At 43.3% G+C, this 20,209-nt stretch overlaps 1 protein-coding gene across 5 annotated transcripts in view; it reads left to right on the forward strand.

Annotated features, from left to right (window-relative positions):
- Positions 1-19,924, forward strand: part of LOC121632103 — a 37,941-nt gene extending 18,017 nt beyond the window's left edge. For 3 of the 5 annotated variants that reach the window (XM_041973288.1, XM_041973287.1, XM_041973289.1), the window contains exons 7-8: positions 11,971-12,066; positions 17,618-19,924. In XM_041973288.1, the coding sequence (XP_041829222.1) occupies positions 11,971-12,066; positions 17,618-19,244 (1,723 nt within the window). In that variant the 3' untranslated portion in view covers positions 19,245-19,924. The remainder of the gene's footprint in view (positions 1-11,970; positions 12,067-17,617) is intronic. The other 2 variants (XM_041973290.1, XM_041973291.1) reach the window with 1 other exon arrangement.
- Positions 19,925-20,209: the final 285 nt, after the last annotated feature.

Raw genomic sequence — 20,209 nt, forward strand, 5'->3', positions numbered from 1 at the left:
TTAAAAAATTAAGCAATTAATTATCTCATGATAATTACAAAACAAATTACAAATACAAAACATAAATACAAAATAACCTCTTCCATGAAAATGAAAAGCATTTATACTCTGTGGAGAAACAAATCAAATCTCAGCCAAAACACCATCAAAAACAAAATGGCCTCTCTTTTTTATGATTTATTGTATTGCGAGCGTTAACATCATTAAATCAGAAGCAAATGGTAAAATAAATTAGGTAGGCTCATAAAAAATAGCAGGACCTCACATGGTTTATTGTATTATATGACCTGAATACATAGCAAACCACTGTGGAGATTTACAGCCAAACAACGGCTGGGAGCGTCTTTAAAATTAAATAATCACATTTTAAAAGGTAGAACTTTGTGTAATACGATATCAAGGAGAGGTAAAGGTACGCTATTGTTGAATCAAGCTCTTGCAATCTCATTCACAATCACTGTCCTTGCTCAGTCTTTGTCACCGAGAGCCCAACGTGGAGTTTTCTCCCTGCAAAACCACTTATCAAGTCCTGAAGTCCAGCTTTCTATTCTATCAGCTGTTCTATTATATAGTATCTCCAATCATGTAACATCATGTGTAACAGCATCACAGTTATTATTTCTGGTGGCCTCCCACTATTTTGTTTTACTTAAAGCTGCTTTCAGTGATTTCACCAACAATGTGAAGGGAAATTAATTTGACTACCAATCCTCCACGTCATTGTTTCTCTCATGTAGCAACACATGAAGTCTAATTTATCTCCAGATCTGTAGACTCACAGGTGAAGCTTAAGATTAGTGAAGAAACATATATGATGTTATATGTTGCTAGTTAATCTTCTGATATCTAGAAAATGTAAATATTTCTCTGGATGGATTGAAAGCCGTCACCCAGTCTGCTGCACTAGAAATGTCTTTGTTCCTACTGCACAGCAGGAGGATGAGTCCCGAACTACTGACCTGACCTACGTTACAGTGATAGCTGAGAACCATTCAAATCAGTCTCAAATAAATACAAACATTTTTATTTACTATTAATAATTCAGAACAATTTTTTTTACTATTATATAATGTTTTTCTTCACAATAATCAATTAATCCAACGCTCAGCTGCTCATTTCCTTCCTCAGGGGCTACCTGGACAGGTTCAGGTGGGGAGGGGGGGTCTGGCAGCATCTGCTTCGGCTGCTCTTGTATCTGTTCAGAACATGCATGATTTTTTTTAGCAGGGCAGCTTTCTAATCGTTTTCCTGCCTTGATTATTTGATTAAAACAACAGTGAAATGAATAAAATCCGTAGTTTTCTTCAGAAATATGAGCTAATATGGGAACAAAGTTTAGAAGAGACAACAAGCTGATGTTCCACAACTTTCCATCAGACAAACTAACTGACCCACCTCACCTGAAAGAACTGCCTCTGTTTTCTCTCCAGTCTCAGCTTTTCTCTTTTCCTTTTAAACTTCCCGATTTTTGAGGCATCCTACCGTCTTACCGTCCACTCGCTGTCTGTCTGTTGCAGCTGATGGAGCAGGTGGACTGAACCATTTAAGGGAAATATAGATGGGGGGGGGGGGGGGGGGGGGGGGGTGTTCAGAAATATTTCCAAAACAAAGAAAGTTAATGATACCATTGCATTGTAACTAAAATGTTAATGTGATTGTAAGTTTATCATTAAGTATTAGATTATTTTGTTAGTATGACAATTGCATTGACCCTTCTGGGCCCCTGTCAATCATGGGCCCCTAGAATCCTTCCCCTTTACCCCTTCTTTTTGGCATCCCAGTATCCAACACTGCTAGAAGTAAAACAAATACATTTATTGTAATATACAATAATGCTGGTTCATTTGCGTAGCTTAACAGTGAAACTCATACATGCTAACGGTACAGCGTCAGCACAGCCCCAGAGGAGACGAAGGGGGCCGAGCGGCGCGATCCCTCACACACTTGCTGTACCAAGTGCAGGAAAAGAGGGATCAAGGTTATTCTTATTCTTGTTCTTTGGATTTATCAGACTAGACACGTCTTTGGCGTTTAATCCCAACCATCCAGCTGCAGCAGTGTCTGTATACTAAAAACTGTTATTCCGAGTGCTCCCAGCTCTCTAAACATACTCCTTCTTCCACCTGACATCCTGCTCGGTTAATGGGCTCGACACACGGGAGGCGACTTCGCTCCTTCTCCATTCATTTTCTATGGAACCTGCATATTGGGGCAAAAATTGCTGCCCTCCTCCAGCCAAGCAACAGGCGACATTCGTGCATGTGAAATGTTGTGCTCGTTTACTTAGACGTGCACACATGGCTTGCAACGCGACACAAGAAAATAGAAAACTGTTCCATTTTTGTCGCTGTTGCCTGGCACTACAGCCAACCAGAGAGGTTTTCATTGACTGACCAATGGAAGCAGGCTAGACAGTGCCATCTGCAACCCGTTACAACATGGAGGAACAGATCATATTAGCTGTGTCTGATTTTCCGATACTTTATGATGCTTCACTTAATAACTATAGAGATGTGAATAAAACGGCAGCCGCATGGGAACTTGTTGGCACCAGGGTACACTTGTCCGGTAAGTTTCTTATCTTGAGTTTTTGTAAGCTACTTTATATTAGCATTGCAAATTTTGTTTAGTTTATGCATACCTTACTGTATGTAATGATCAATATTAACTTTTATGATAAATGTGATAAATTTTCAGTTAAATAACATGTATGCAAGTATAACGTACAAATGTGTTCATTTAATTAATATTACGTAAAGGGTAAACATAAAATAAACCATGTAAAGGTATTCCATTGGTTAGATAAATTTTACAACAATAGCTAATGAGACTTATTAAACTTATGTAAACATATAATAATGACTCTTTTAACTGATAATGTGGCATCACTTTTCCCATATAACATAGCAATTAAAAGTCCTCAAGATATTATCCATACCAGAGGAAAAAAAAAACAAACAAAAAAAACCACACACACAACAAAAAAACAATGTGTCTGCCCATCTATACTATATGATGTTGCTATGGTACCTCACCAGCTGGTGAGTTGAAGTAATAACAGTATTTTTTTTTCTGATTGCTGCCGTTGCTGTCGTTGGTCGCCTCCCGTGTGTCGAGCCCAATTTCTCTGTACAGTGATTGACACATTTCCAAAAGTATGATTAAATTAAACTTAAATTATTGTTCCTGAATTGTAACGCTGCAGCCAAGTCGCTACAGATGACTGATTGACACTGTTGATTTTCCTCAATCCACAAGACTGCCCTTAAAATCGCGATCAACTCTGCAGTAAAAATGAACATACAACCAGGGAGTCTAAGCCCCTTTCCAACTCCTTTTCCAGGTATAAAAAAAACTAAAAGCTGCTTTATTACTTTCTGGATCCTTCGATCCATCTGTAAAAATCAGTTAGTGCCCTTTCCAGCACCGCTCCAGCTGTGAATGAGTCCGTTCTAACACATCCCCTGAATTAGCTCTCCTGTAGCCGCGGAGTAGATGCAAATCAACAACAGGAACTGGCCCCAGCCAGGATGGAGCAGTGGACCAGCAAACTGGAGGACGCACATCCACCAGCTTCCTTAGCAACACCCTTCAGCTGTTCTCCAAAGTTAGTACAGGCTTTCTTAGCAGGACTCAGGAACTCCCAGTACTAACTCCACAGAGACTTAACCGGATCAGTCTCTGTCTGTCCTCTAATTTTCATGAGATACTGTAAACCCAACTTACACCTTCTAAGGCTTAACAGGAGTTCTCCCATTTCCACCAACAGCCCTGAAATCGGTGTGGTAATAAAAGCTTCGCTGCACGCTCTTAAAGCCTTTGACTGAATTACATCCAGCTTCTTTAACACAGACGGAGCATCCGACCCATACGCTGCACAGCCATAATCTAAGATGAATCTAATGTTGGCCCTGTATATCATCAGCAGTACCTCAGTACTAGCTCCCCAGTCAGATACTGCTAGACATCAAAAGACATTAATAATTCTTCCACACTTCACACAAAGTTATGAAACTTTGTGTGAAGTGTGTGAAGCCTTCCAAGTTAATCTCTCATCAAGCCACATTCCCAAAAGTTTGATCTGCTTAACTCTCTTAAGATCCATGCCATGAATCCTCAAACCTACATCCTGAATAGACTTATGCCCAAACACCATGAACCTAGACTTGTCAGTAGAGATTTTAATGTCAGATTCCTACCCCTTTTCCTGATGGCACCATCATCAACAAAAAAAAGGTAACCCAAACCCTGTCCCTACACCACTGAACATACCATTTACCAGAACATTAAACAACATAGGGCTAATAACACTTTATTGGAGGGGTACCATTTTCAGCCTTTACCTCCTCAGAAAGTACCTTTCCCACCCTCACTTGTATTGCCTTTGATCCAATTAAACATCCTCTCACGAATCCCACCATCAAACAGTGCAATCCACAGCCCTTCCCTCCAGAGCATGTCATAAGCCCTCTCAATATCCAAGAACTTTGCAACAACCCCCTCTCTGTTGGCCAAAGCTCTTCTGATATCCACATCCAGCCTCAAGACAGCATCCATGGTCAATCGACCCTGCCTAAACCCACTTTTATAAGGTACAAAATACTCACTCTTCTCCAATGTCTGAACTAACCTGTGTGTGACCATGTGCTTCATTACTTTTACACATAACCGAGGTCAGCGCTATCGGTCTATAAAAACTCAGTTCATTAGCCTTTTCCCCCGGTTTAACAATCGGGATGATAGTGGCATGCTTCCATTCTTTTGGTAGACAGCCATCTGCCCACACCATGTTACACAGAACCAAAAGTTCTTCCAAAAAGAGATCGCCCGCTTGTTTGAACAGCTGACAGCCTAACCCAGGAGGTATCTTTCCACTGCTTTATTGCTCTTTTTAATTTATCCAGCGAGAAGAAAACATTAATCAAGCCTGAGGTATCCATACTGAACTCCAGCTTAACCAGGTTCTATGCCACAATCCCCTCGCTGCTCCTACTTTCTGCAGTTGAGTTACTAGAGTAATGCACCTTTTGGAACTGTCTTACCAACACACTGGCCTTATCCTTTTTACTCACTGCTTGTCCAGTCTCACACTGGAGGACAGGAACTAACATCTGTTTGTATGTTCCAGTCATTTTACGCACCAAATTCCAGAGAACTCTAGCAAGCATTCTCAAGTCTAAATAGGACCTCCACCCTTGCTTCTTTGGGTCTTTAATGATACATCTGGCTTTAGCTCTCAATCTCCTGTATTTGGTAACACAGTGATCTGTATCTGTACTTCTTTAATTTCCTATAAGCTCTATTCCTAGCCTGAACTGCCATATTACAATGCTGATTTCACCAGGGAACTACCACAGACTTTCTTCTTGGGAATAACCTATCTGCAGCTGACCATACAGCGGAAGTAAGGGACTTATTCTGTTGAGCCACATACTGTCTATAGTACACAACTCCCTGTCAACAGCCCTCCATGTATTCATTTGCCCTCCGATAGTAAAATCTTGTTGGAGGCTCCACCAGTTCCTCAATAAGCCGTCTGCCAAACCTACTGATTGTCGGAGCATGATCACTTCCAATTGTGCTATGCTCCAGCACATCCCATCTCCCAACCAAGGCAAGCTCCAACCAAGGTTATAATAGTTTTGGATTTTTTCATTAGTTTTAGTTTTTATTTCTTTTAAACGTTTTGTTTTCAAATTCAGTTAGTTTTAATTAGTTTTTAGAGCTGATTTTTTAGTTTTTATTAGTTTTAGTGTTGGGTTTTTTTTTGTTTTTTTTTTTGTTTGTTTTTTTGTATAGCACATTTCATGTACAAGACAATTCAAAGTGCTTTACACAAAACATTACAGCAGGGAGCAGAAAGCAATACAAGTGCATTAAAAAACAAAGATTAAAAGAAATGGCATGAATTAGATAATAGCAGAAAGAAAAGGCTAAAATAAAATAGATAAAATGCAAGAAATAAAGTTAAAGGTGGGGAAAGACAATATTAAAACATGACTGAGTTTAAAGATTCCAGCTTAAAGAACCAGATCCAGACCTGGACTCTAAATAAAAACTAGTTCCATGCAGCAAAGAACAGGTGGGTCTTTAACCTGGATCTAAAGTGTTTCAGCTGATCTGAGGCTTTCTGGGAGTTTGTTCCAGACATGTGGAGCATAGAAGCTGAATGCAGCTTCTCCATGTCGGGTTCTGACTCTGGGGACTGATAAGAAACAGGATCCAGATGACCTGAGGGTTCTGGTAGTATGTTGGTCCTAACCATTCAGAGTTTTATAGACCAGCAGCAGAACTTTAAAGTCTATCCTCTGATGAACAGGCAGCCAGTGTAAAGACCTCAGAGCTGGACCTATGTGGTCCACTTTCTTGGTCTTAGTGAGGACTCGAGCAGCAGAGTGCTGAATCAGCTGACTGATGTTTTACTGTAGGTAGACCATGTAGAAACTGTTACATTAATCCCAGCTGCTTTGGTTTTATTCAGCACGAGTTGCAAACACCGCGGCAGTTAAGGGCTGGGCACGCGGGAGGTGACATCGCTCCCTCTCCATCCATATCTATGGAACTTGCATGATGAGGCGAAAATCGCTGCCCTCCTCCAGCCAAGCAACAGGCGACATTCGTGCATGTGAAATGTTGCACTCGTTCACGTAGACATGCACACTGGCGCGACACAACACAAGAAAATAGAAAAATGTTTCATTTTTGTCGCTAACTAAATAACTAAATAATCAACCAGCTCCCAGAGACACAAGCGTCATAAACAAACAGAACTTTTTTCTCAGTTAACACAGTGAACAACTCGGGATTTAAAAAACACTTTGGACAAACGGCATCACTGCCATCTCGTCTCCATGTTAGTGGAGTGTCTCTCCTGCCCTGTATGATGAGTGTGGTGAGGGTGCTGTGAAGGACATAGCTACAGTCCAATGTTTCCCCTACGCTACGGACCTGTGGTCAAGCTGCACCATAGAGCCGTAGATAAATGTTGCACTACATTTTATTGATACAGATTTCAACGTGAAAGCAGAATGTCTCCAGACTCACTTTTTCCAGATCACACTAGGCAGAACATAGCTACTGGTCTGAGACAAACTATAGCTATGTGGACCTGGTGGAAAGAAACTAGTCTGGATTACCCCCCCCAATCGTGTTAAATAATCAAGATCTCAATTTCAATCAAAATAATTGTGATGATCAATTTTCCCATAATCGAGCAGCCCTAACTGAGACATCAGACCTTTTACCCGTGATACACTACTGTTCAAAAGTTTGGGGTCACTTCCCTATTGAATCCCATGGCAAAGTGACCCCAAACTTTTGAACGGTAGTGTATGTTCTTAAGGTGATAGTAGGCTGACTTTGTGATTCCCTTAATATGTTTCTCAAAGTTATGGTCTGACTCCTTCTCTAGACCCAGATTTCTGGCCTGGTTGGTGGTTTTTAGGTGTAAAGACTGAAGCTCTGTGGCAACCGTTAATCGTTTCTCTTTGGCTGCATAGACCATCACCTTAGGTTTTTTTGTTTTTAGTTTGTTTTGTTTTTGTCAGGTGCAAAATTCAAAATAATCAGAATAAGCATTGTATAATAAAAACTCAACAAGATACAGTTTTTAAAAACTGTGTCAGGAGGAAACATGAACAGCATTGACAAATCAAACAGCCCAGAAGATAGCAGCCTTAAATAAAAAAAATGTGTGCAATGCTGCTTCTGAGATAATGTGCTATGTAAAAATCAACATAACTAACATACTAAAGACATGCATCAACATAACATGAATCCATTCAAGGGACAGTTCACAGTCCCTGGCAGCCAGGAGTCTAAAGGAGCTCAATCTGACTAATCATGAACAACCTCAACAACCCACCAAACTCCAGACCAGAGCCTTAATTCCTTCAGATGAAACAACTCATAATTAACTACATAAAAAATTGAACTAGAGGTGCAGCAACTTTAGTACAAATCACTGCAGCTGATTAACAGAACAGAACCTCACATGTTATACTGGACATTATAAAGCAGTGAATATTTTAGACACTGAAAGTAAACGTGTCTGGTAGTACACAGAGCCAGCAGATACTGATGTATGAGCTGGATGCTGATGTGCTTTTCTTTTCTATGCTAAGCTTACATAACCTGCTGTCCAACATAGTGAACAAAAACCAATCTAAGCCCTTCAAATTCAGCTTTTCAAGGTTTTCTGTGTGACTGTGTGTGTGTTTGTGTGTGTGTGTGCGTGTGTGTGTGTGTGTGCGTGCGTGTGTGTGTGAGAGAGAGAGATTGTGTGTGTGTCTGTCTGGAAGAGGTACGCGTCGAGCCTATGCGGAGCTACGGCCAGCATATGGCGGTGACGGAGACGCCACACGACCATAAATCCACATTAAGGCTCCTAGCATTTCATTGCAGCAAAATCAACATAAGGCTAATGCCGAGCTAAACCCCAACTCCACCCAACATCTCTTCTCCATCTTCATCAGCCCAGAGACCCTGACTATCACAGGCTCCACCCCCATCCTATTCTATTCTATTCTATTCTATTCTACAGTCATTTAGCAGATGCTTTTATCCAAAGGGAATAAGTAAATCTCAAGACATCCTCAGGAGGGACGTCCCTCAAACCAAGCAATCGTTCAGCAGCCGAAGTGATTTATTGTGCCACATCGGATTTTCTCTTTGCTACCATTTTTACTTTCCACAATGCTTCAACCATAAATGCTAACAAGGCTTTTCTACTGACTAACAGCGAGTCATCCTCACCAGAAGTAGTAAGTATTTTCAGCGGACCACAAGTGTCACGTCTCATGTAGGACTGCCTGGCTCCCAAAACGCTGAACTGCTTCAGCTTAGGAGACATTATGTTCTTTCCTAACTTTGTCAATGTTCTCCGCCTTAAAATATTGCAGGCACCCTTTGAAAGAAGCTGGATGATCCCCCTCTACAATTACAACACTGCACTGGATCTACACAGCTTCTCCCATCAGGATTTTTACCACACCTTCTACATCTGAGCAGCCCTCTACACTCAGTCGTGATCCTCAGTGCCCTGGTCTGCTGCTCAGCTAGTTTGCACACCATAGCCAGTACCCCATTTCTCATAACATAAACATTCAGCAATTCCTCAAGCTCTTTTTTAAGTTCTTTCGCCAGCTTAAGGGGGTTAAAAGCAGAGAACCCAGAACCTTCAGACAGTCTAACAAACACCCGATACCCCTCCTCCATGCCCTGCTCTTCCTTCCGTAGTTTAGTGTGGCCATTTCACTTTCCTGTGAACTATCTTCACATGTCTGCCTTTTATTTTTCCTCTTGCCAATTTTACTCCAACCTTCCTCACCACCCCTAGACATGTTCACCACCCCTAGACATGGGCTGACTCTTCAGTACCGCACTCCAAAGGAAAAAAAAAAAGAACACACAGGTGATACACAGATCCGATCTACAACTGCTCTAGCCGACTACCTCCCAATTTTTTCCCTTGGGGGATCAAGGTATGTTCCACCTGGGTTTAAATACTCGCTTGGTGCCACCGATTCATCAGTGGCGCAGAGAGAGGAGAAAGACCTCTGGCCACAAATACACAGATTGAGATGCAATGAACATACAATACTGATCATATGGATGGTATAGACATAATATACAGATTATTGATTGCTATAAATATACAGATGATACAGGTTAGGGTGCAATGAACAGAGTTAAACTATACATACAGACTATGAACATATTATACAGATGAGTGAAAGACATGTATGTGTATAACCAGGGGAGTGATGGGGGAGGGGGGATGACGAGTGTGTCGTGATGTGTAGGGCGGGGGATCAGTGAGGGGCAGAGTTAAGTAAGGAGACAGCTTTGGAAAAAACGCTGTTCCTTAGTCTGCTGGTCCTGGTCCGGAGGCTTCTGAAGCACCTGCTGAAGGGCAAAGGAGCAAACAGTGTTTGGGCAGGATGGGAGGAGTCATTAAGGATGCTGTGACCTCGACGCAGACAGCGTGCCCTCTGCATGTCCTCAATTGCTGGAAGTGGAGTCCCTATGATGAGCTGGGCGGTTTTCACCACCCGTTGTGGCATCTTGCTGTCTGCGACAGAGCAGTTCCTGTACAAGACTGTGACACAGCTGGTCAGGATGCTCTCAATCGCACAGTGGTAGAAGTTCACCAACATGGCTGAAGACAGGAGGTGTCGCTTCAGTGTCCTCAGGAAAAAGAGCTGTTTGTGGACCTTCTTGACCAGGCTGGAGGTGTTGGTGGACCAGGAGAGGTCCTCTGAGATGTGGATGCCCAGGACCTTAAAGCTGGAGACACGTTCAACAGCCATCCAGTTTAATCATGCGTGATCAGATCCGGATGCTCATGATCTGTCAACAGATATATGATGGATAGGGGTGAGGTTAGACAAAGAATCTGGACGGGCAGGTTTTCTTCAAGCAACAGCCAGTTAAATACTGTTTGCTCATAGCAGCACTGCTCATGAAATTCATACCATAGAAAAGATTTAAGGTTTTAAATTAGAATTAAGAGGAAATCTTTAACAAACCTGAATCCACCTCTGATTAGGGACATGTAGATGAGCTCATGTAATTTCTTAAAAGCCCAACTCTATGAAACAGAACATCTTAGAATCAACAACAAGAGATTAACATCTCATCCTTCACCCTTCACCATCACTTGTTTCTTCTTCAGTCATTTTACAGAAACTTCCCCTGTTATAAGGATGAGGGGCGGAGCCAACAGGTGGCCATGACAACGCCCACTAGGGCATTGTCCCCCCCATCTCTCCACCCCACACAAACAATATTGTGATTAATGTGTACGGGATTAAATCTCCACCTTGTAACTTTGTTTTTACTGTTGCCATAATTAAGAATAGATATGAGTGTGTCTGGGTTAGAACTCTACTGAGTGTACAGAGTGCACAAGGATGGTGGAAATTAAACTATAATCTATTTGGGAGAAAGTATTGTGTCTAGAGGAAAAAAGTTGTGGTCCTTAACAGTTGGGTTTACATTCTCCACACATAAGCAAAATCTTAAGTCCTGAAAGAAGCATTACAGAACTTTTGCAATGTTCTCAGTCATCCACCAACTGAACTGAGTCCCCGCTCATATAGGCCTGGATGTCGTTGTATTTCTCACGTTTCTGCGTTGTACTTGAACTGTAATCAGCGAAGAACTGCAGGCAGCTGCCTTCAGGCAGTGTAGGTTTGACTTTCTTCGCGCCTTCTGGCATATTCTGACATACTTCTCTACCACAATATGCACCCCCTCCCATTTCTGACTGGAAAGGTGCTTATAATGGCAGGGTTGCTTATTTCAGTACGACATTGGTCGATGTATTTCAAGAGTCTAAGAATTCTTGTAGCCCCACAAATATAAGTTGTTTCCATGTTGGGCCCTACCGAATTCACAGTTATCTTGTATTTATTGTAGGCTAATAATGAAATGTTGACCATCATAAATAAATAATTAGAATTTGTCTGCAGAACACAGCTAGTTGTGGAGCATTAGAGGTCGACTATGGCAGTTGCAGACTGGTGTTAGTCATAGTGGTGTAATGCATTGACTCTTGTCACTAAGCATGTCTAAATTAAAGATGCATCACTCTATTCTCTCTACTGTCCCACAGTAGACCATTTACCAGCATGGAAGATGAGGAAGATAGGAGAGCAGTGTCAGATCAGTACCAGGTTCATGTACAGTAACATAATTCAAGAAAAGTACATACAAGCCTGTAATATTTTTATTTTTTTTTTCCACACTATGATCAAACATAGGTGACGGTTCCACACGCTCTGCAAAGTGCTCTTTATTTTAAAACTGAGCACCTGCCCTACAAAATGTCTGTGCACGCCACTGTTAAAACCTAATATAATTTTTACCAGAGTTTGTCCAGTATAATCAGCAAGAAAGGCAGCAAATTATCCACCATGTTGCAGTACATTGGCTCACTGGATGGTCTGTTTGCTTTCCCTCTCTCAGCGCACCAGCCCAGCGTTCACCGCCAAGTAGACTACGAACTGTGGTGGAAACAATTTTACCAACAGTCTTGATGAGAAGATCACACTCCAGTTTAAGGTCAGAGTTCATTCCCGTGAGCCGACATCAGTTTCAGACACTCTTTGGCAGTGGTAATGCACTGGTATGAAGTTGTTTTCAACCGCCCAGCACACCCTTAAAACTTGCAGATAGTCTTTCTTGTCTTCATTCTTCTCCTGCTATTTTGTTTCCTTCTTGATCCTCTTCTTTTTCTCTGGTTTGTTTCTTTTGCTGTTTCCTGTCAGTTATTCTGCTCAGCACAGCCCCTTAAGATAGCTAAGCTCCCTCAAAACGGACCAAATTATGCGCGGAACCAACGCAGAAGATGGATTAAACTGTCCGTCCGTCTCTGTATCTGTCTTCTGTCCATCCATCCATCCATTTTCTGCCGCCTATCCGGAGTTGGGTCGCAGGGGCAACTGCCTAAGCAGGGGAACCCAGACATCCCTCTCCCCGGCCACATTCACCAGCTCATCGGGAGGGATCCCGAGGCGTTCCCAGGCCAGCCAAGAGATGTAGTCCATCCAGCACGCCCTAGGTCTTCCCCGGGGCCTCTTTCCGGTGGGATGTGCCCGGAACACCTCACCAGGGAGGCGTCCAGGAGGCATCCTAACCAGATGCCCGAGCCACCTCATCTGGCTACTCTCAATGTGGAGGAGCAGGGACTCTACTCTGAGCCCCTCCCAGATCACCGAGCTTCTCACCCTATCTCTAAGGGAGAGCCCGGCCACCCTGCAGAGAAAACAAATTTTTACCGCTTCTACTCGCTATCTTGTTCTTTCGGTCACTACCCACTGCTCATGACCATAGGTGAGGGTAGGAACGTAGATCGACCGGTAAATTGAGAGCTTTGCCTTTTGGCTCAGCTCCCTCTTCACCACGACAGACCGATGCAGAGTCCGCATCACTGCAAACACCGATCTGCCTGTCGATGGTAAATGGTAAATGGTCCGTATTTATATAGCGCTTTTCTGTACCTGGGATGATACCCAAAGCACTTTACATGACACATCACATTCACCCATTCACACACTGATGGTGGAAGCTGCCATGCAAGGCGCTAACCACGACCCATCAGGAGCAATTAGGGGTTCGGTGTCCTGCCCAAGGACACCTCGACATGAACTCGACTTGGCCGAGGATTGAACAGGCAACCCTCAGGTTACAAGACGACCGCTTTACCTTGCTGAGGCACGCTTCATCCTTCCCTCACTCATGAACAAGACCCCGAGATACGTGAACTCCTCCACTTGGGGCAGGACACTATTGCAGACCCAGAGAGAGCACTCCACCCTTTTCCGGCTGAGGACCATGGTCTCGGACTTGGAGGTGCTGATTCCCATCCCAGCCGGTTCATACTCGGCTACGAATCGCTCCAGTGAGAGCTGAAGATCACGGCCCGATGAAGCCAACAGAACCACATTGCCTGTAAAGAGTAGAGACCCAATCCTGAGGCCACCAAACCGGATCCACTCAACACCTCAGCTGCGCCTAGAAATTCTGTCCATAAAGGTTATGAACAGAATCGGTGACAAAGGGCAGCCTTGGCGGAGTCCAACCCGCACTGGAAATGATTCTGATTTACTGCCGGCAATGCGGACCAAGCTCTGACATGGGTCGTACAGGGACCGGACAACTCGTACAAGTGGGTCCGGCACTCCATACTCCCGGAGTATCCCCCACAGGAGTTCCCGGGGGACATGGTCGAATGCCTTCTCCACCAAGCACATGTAGATTGGTTGGGCAAACTCCCATGCCCCCTCAAAGACCCTGAAGAGGGTGTAGAGCTGGTCCACTGTTCCAAGACCGTGACGAAAACCACACTGCTCCTCCTCAATCCGAGGTTTCACTATCCGACGGACCCTCCTCTCCAGCACCCCTGAATAGACCTTACCGGGGAAGCTGAGGAGTGTGATCCCCCTGTAGTTGGAGCACACCCTCCGGTCCCCCTTTTTGAAGAGATGGACCACCACCCCAGACTGCCAGTCCAGGGGAACTGTCCCCGATGTCCACGCGATGCTGCAGAGGGGTGTCAGCCAAGACAGCCCTACAGCTTCCAGAGCTTTAAGGAACTCTGGGCGGACCTCATCCACCCCTGGGGTCCTGCCACCGAGGAGCTTTTTAACCACCTCAGCGACCTCAGCCCCAGAGATAGGATAGCCAGCACCAGCTACCCCAGACTCTGCTTCCTCATCGGAAGACGTGTTGGTGGGATTGAGGAGGTCTTCGAAGTGTTCCTTCCACCGCCTCACAACGTCCCAAGTCGAGATCAGCAGCCCCCCCCCATCCCCACTGTACACAGTGTTGACGGAGCACTGCTTTCCCCTCCTGAACTGCCGGATCGTGGACCAGATTCTCGTCGAAGCTGTCCGGAAGTCATTCTCCATGGCCTCTCCAAACTCCTCCCATGCCAGAGTTTTTGCCTTAGCGACCACCAAAGCTGCGCTCCGCTTAGCCCACCGATACCCATCAGCTGCCTCTAGAGTCCCACAGGCCAAAAAGGCCCAATAGGACTCCTTCTTCAGCTTGACGGCATCCCTTACTGCCGGTGTCCACCAACGAGTTTGGGTGTTACCGCCACAACAGGCACCGACGACCTTACGGCCACAGCTGTGGCTGGCCGCCTCGACAATAGAGGCACGGAACACAGCCCATTCAGACTCAGTGTCCCCCGCCTCACCTGGAACATGGTTGAAGCTCTGCCGGAGATGGGAGTTGAAACTCTTCCTGACAGGGGACTCTGCCAGATGATCCCAGCAGACCCTCACAACACGCTTGGGTCTGCCAGGCCTGACCCGCATCCTCCCCCACAGTCTGAGCCAACTCACCACCAGGTGGTGATCAGTTGACAGCTCTGCCCCTCTCTGTCCATGTCCAGAACATGCGGCCGCAAGTCCAACGACACGACTACAAAGTCGATCATCGAACTGCGGCCTAGAGTGTCGTGGTGCCAAGTGCACATGTGGACACTCTTATGTCTGAACAAGGTGTTCGATACGTTACTGATGTGAGAGTGAAATGACAATGTACTGTCGAGGATGACACCCAGACTTTTTTTTTTTTTAACCCTGTCCTGTCCAGGATCCTAACATACAGAACGCTGTCTGTGTGCCATATTTTGCCAGAAAGATTTTCTCTACCAAGGGAGACATGTTATATACGTGGATGCCCTTGATATTTGGAATATTTTTATTATTTTTATTGTAATCTTATTTTCTTTAGTCTTGATATCTTAGTGCCAAACCTGACAGGGAGACAGAGGAAACGAGAAAAAGAAAGAAAGAAAAGGACAGAATTGGAATGTGGAAATAAAAGTTGTCTAGGCTGCCTAAATCACATCAGTACTCACAAAAACAATTTAACTATGAAAAGGTACAACAGTCATCAAACATACCTGTATAGAGACGTACAAACACATAAACATCAGCAACATGTAGTTGGAAGCGAATAGAGAGACAAGCATGTTTGTGAGCATGCAGGTGTGAACGTAAACATGCATGTGTGACCAAGCAACAAGGATGAAATGTGTGCTTGCAAGGGGGCATTGACCAGGCCGCACCCCGAAGCATTAGGGAGAGACAAGGGGGAGCCCGAGGTCCTAAAGGCCCGACAGGTCCACAGAGCACAGAGCCCAGAACAGGCAACGGGGCAGGAAGGAACCATGAGGTGGTGGTGAGGCCCACTGCTGCCAGGCAGCAGGACCCCCTCAGGGCTCCCTCAGTGTATGTGAGTGTGTGTGTTATGTGTGTAGTGCTGGAGTTCACTCGAGCCGACGTCAGTTTCAGACACCGTTTGGCTGCGGTAATGCGCCGCCATAAAGTTGTTTCCAACCGCCCAACACGTCCTAAACACTCGCATAGCCTGTCCTTAAAAACTCAGTTGACAGTTGTTGTCCTCGTCTTTATTCTTCTTCTGCTTTTTTTCTTTCTTTCCTGTTCCTCTTCTTCTTCTCTGGTTTGTTTATTTAGCTGGTCTCATGTCAGGTATTCTGCTCAGCACTGGCCCTGAGATTTCCAGTGGTATTGCTGTTTTCTGTGTCAAGCAAAGGAAGGCTAAGCTTCACTAAAACGGACCAAATTACGTGTGGTTATGAGTATTATTGGTAAGAAACATATTTGAAAAAGAAAAAGCTAACATAAAATAATAATAAAGAATAACATTTAAGATTCAAGGGAAACCTCATATCCACAAGGCCCCTCTTGGCAAAGGAAATTTGTTCAGGACAATATGGCAGCCTGACCATCATTCTGCTGTCATGATACTGGACAGGACAAAAATAAAAAGGAGATTGGTCACTTCTTCTCATTAAGGGCTGGATACCAGGCAGGCTAATCTAAGTAGCTCTCCAAAAGATAAACTTTCCATTGATTCAGAGGAAGTTTCTGAACTGCTGCTGAAAAACAGAACAGTAAAAGCACATCTGCTTCTGAAAGGCTGACCTGGAGGTTTTTTAGAACAAGTTGAAGGTACCAGGCTTTTTCCTTTAGGAAACCTTAGAGAAAAGGAGACCTCCTGGGTCTCTAGAAGTCTGGGGGATGGGTAGACACTAACCTTTTCCAGCATCAAAGCAGGGAGAGGTGGGACCCCATCAGAGGTCTGGTCGGAAGACAGACAGAGGTTCTGTTTACACAACAATGCTTCCACGCAAAATGCAAATATTTTTCCTTTGTGTTTTTGAAAAAAAAAAAGCATTTAAACAACAGCAAAATGAAAACTATCTTCATGCAGGATAAAAATCGCAAAGCGGACCTGTAACGATGTTGTGCACACGCCAGGCCTCTAGTTGGCAGTGAAACTTTGCAACAACACACCCAGGTCTGCATTGCATCCTCAAAACACAACAACAAGAGCATTACACGTCAAGCGCTAGTAATCTGGTGCATGTAACCTCTGCGTCTTTGCTGACGGCATTAACACTCCACCAGAAACAAGTTCTGCTTCAACAGATATGACAGGAGGTCCACCGTTGTTGTGCTTTTTTTGGGTTAACCTTGCGGAGTGAAAAGATTTCACCCTGGAGGCCGTTGTCAAATCTGTGTGGCTTTATCCACCTAAAACTGTGTTACCGTGGAAACAAGACACCAGAACACAACAAAACCTTTCTGTTTTACTGTCTCAGCGTTGTGGTGTGAACAAGACTTAGCTGAAGTTGGTGGAAGTGACTAAATGGAAAAGAAGGGGTTCACTTTTTATTCACAAATAAATGCTTAGGTTCTGTGGTATCCCAGCACTATATAATATAAATCTAAATACATTTAATACATTTGCAGTCCAGGCAGATAAACGTGTGGCAATATTATTAAGTTTTAGGACATTATACAGCTATCTGAGCACAAATCAAAGTTTTATTTTACTGATTTGAATTTAAATGAATTCATTTCATTTCATTTGCATTCTACATAATATAATAATATAATAACCCCCACACCCAAATATAACGTTAGGGGACACACTGTAAACACTGGGGACACTTTATAAACGATCATTTGAAAGCTTTTAATTTAAATAGTTTCTAAATTTAAATTGTAATAAATATGAAGTAGAGATTGTTTTCATGACTATTAAACTCCACTTTTGTTTTTCATCCCAGAAATCAAAGTTCTGAGAATTCAAACATCCAGAAGATCATCACAAGAAGTGAAGTAATCAAGGAGGGATCTCCCACTCTCTACAAGCTGATTACTGACAAAGATACCATTGGACCTCTAAGAACAGTGACATTTGGTAAGAAAGATGTGCAGAAAACAAATAAAACCATTTTACTTGTTGGTGAAACAGGAACAGGAAAATCAACTCTGATCAACGCTCTGGCCAACTTCACCATGGGAGTGAAGTGGGAGGATGAATCCTGGTTTCAGATAATAGAGGAGGAGATGAAAAGTCAGACAGAAAGTCAGACACCTGATGTGATCGTCTACAAGATCTTTGGGTTTGGAGGTAAAACTCTGCCCTACTCTCTGACAATCATCGATACTCCTGGATATGGAGACACCAAAAATATTGAACAAGATGCCATCGTGAGTCAAAAGTTATTTGACTTGTTTCGATCAAACAATGGAGTTCATGAAGTAGATGCAGTTGGTCTGGTAATCAAGGCGAGTGACAATCGACTGAGCAACCGCCTCATATACATATTCAACTCAGTCATGTCTTTGTTTGGAAGTGACATGGAGAGAAACATCGTGGTTCTCATCACACACTCAGATGGAGTATCACCAGAAAATGCTCTCCAGGCTCTCAAAGTTGCAAAAATCAAATGTGCCAGAAAAGGAAACAATGAGCCTGTTCACTTCCTGTTTAATAACTGTCAACATAATACCAGAACAGAGAAAGATAAGAATTTACTTAAAAATACATATAAAATATCAGACAAAGGAATGCGTGAGTTCACATCCTTTCTGGAAAACACTGCTCCTCAAAAACTGAAGCAAACTTTGGAAGTTCTGAATGATCGTATCCGACTGACAGCCTGCATCCAGAACCTGCAGGACAGAATCCAGCTAGCTGAGATTAAACAGACAAAAATCAAACAGACTCAAGGAGCACTGAAGAAAAATGAGCAGGAGATGAAGATGAACCAGAACTTCACTGTAGAAGTTGATGAGGTCTACACAGAGAAACAAGCCATTGATGGTGGGACGGGGATGTTGTTATTTTATAATGCAGCAGTCACTTGTCCACACTGTGAGGAGAACTGTCACTTTCCTGGATGCACAATAGCCTGGACACCAGAACACTGTGAGGTCATGAAAAATGGCCGCTGCACTGTTTGTACTGGGAAGTGTCTTGCCTCAGCTCATGTGAAGGAAAAGTGGAGATATGTGAACAAGACAAAGAAGGTTATAAAGACTGAGAAGGAGATGAAAGAGAAATATGAAAGCAAGAAAGCAGCTTGTGAAAAACAGGCCAGCCTTTTGGAAAGTCTTCAAAAAGAGAAAGAAAACCTTGAAGCTGACAAAGTAAAGTGGCTGAATGAAGCCTACCGGCATATTGAGAATCTGAATAAAATTTCCCTGAATGTTAATTCACTGTCCACATATGTCCCCTTGGACTTCCTGATTGAGATGATGAAGGAAACTGGAGATAAAGTGAAGGCCCTGAAACTGGAGGAGATGTCCCATCAAGCAGGTGATGATCGTGGGCTGAAGTACGCCTTAAACTCAATGTGGAACAAAGTCAGAGGAAATAAGCAGGATAAGACAGATACTGCTGTCTAAATAGACCATTTATTATGAGTGATGAGGACAAATATGAAGACAGAAGGTAAAAATCAAGTGTTAATATCAGATTAGTTCAAGTACTCTGACTGCTTAATTAGTCTGGAAGTTCAGTAATCAGGTCCTAGTTACTTTTTCAGTTAAACCATCAGTTAATTAAATTGTCTTTTTGAACTTTTATTAAGAGAGAAACAAAGAAATAAATAAAGAACACAGATGGCAAAGATGAACAGAAATTTTTACTGAAGAGTTGAAAAAGGACAAGCAGACAAAGCTCAACTTTATAAGATAATAGAATATAAGCATTACACCAGCCCCATCAACTACAGCTTGAATAAAATTAAAGTTAAATTTAAAAAAGTAGTTCCAGGGTGATGTTCAGCACAGTGTAAAAAGTAGTTCCAGGGTGGTGTAAAAAGTAGTTCCAGGGTGGTGTTCAGCACGGTGTAAAAAGTAGTTCCAGGGTGATGTTCAGCATTATGTAAAAAGTAGTCCAGGGTTATGTTCAACATTATGTAAAAAGTAGTTCCAGGGTGATGTACAGCATTATGTAAAAAGTAGATCCAGGGTGGTGTTCAGCACGGTGTAAAAAGTAGTTCCAGGGTGATGTTCAGCACGGTGTAAAAAGTAGTTCCAGGGTGATGTTCAGCACGGTGTAAAAAGTAGTTTCAGGGTGATGTTCAGCATTATGTAAAAAGTAGATCCAGGGTGGTGTTCAGCACGGTGTAAAAAGTAGTTCCAGGGTGATATTCAGCACGGTGTAAAAAGTAGTTCCAGGGTGATGTTCAGCATGGTGTAAAAAGTAGTTCCAGGGTGATGTTCAGCACGGTGTAAAAAGTAGTTCCAGGGTGATGTTTAGCATGGTGTAAAAAGTAGTTCCAGGGTGGTGTTCGGCACGGTGTAAAAAGTAGTTCCAGGGTGATGTTCAGCACGGTCTAAAAAGTAGTTCCAGGGTGATGTTCAGC

Source organism: Melanotaenia boesemani, chromosome 21, assembly GCF_017639745.1.
Source record: "Melanotaenia boesemani isolate fMelBoe1 chromosome 21, fMelBoe1.pri, whole genome shotgun sequence".
Classification (NCBI taxonomy): domain Eukaryota; kingdom Metazoa; phylum Chordata; class Actinopteri; order Atheriniformes; family Melanotaeniidae; genus Melanotaenia; species Melanotaenia boesemani.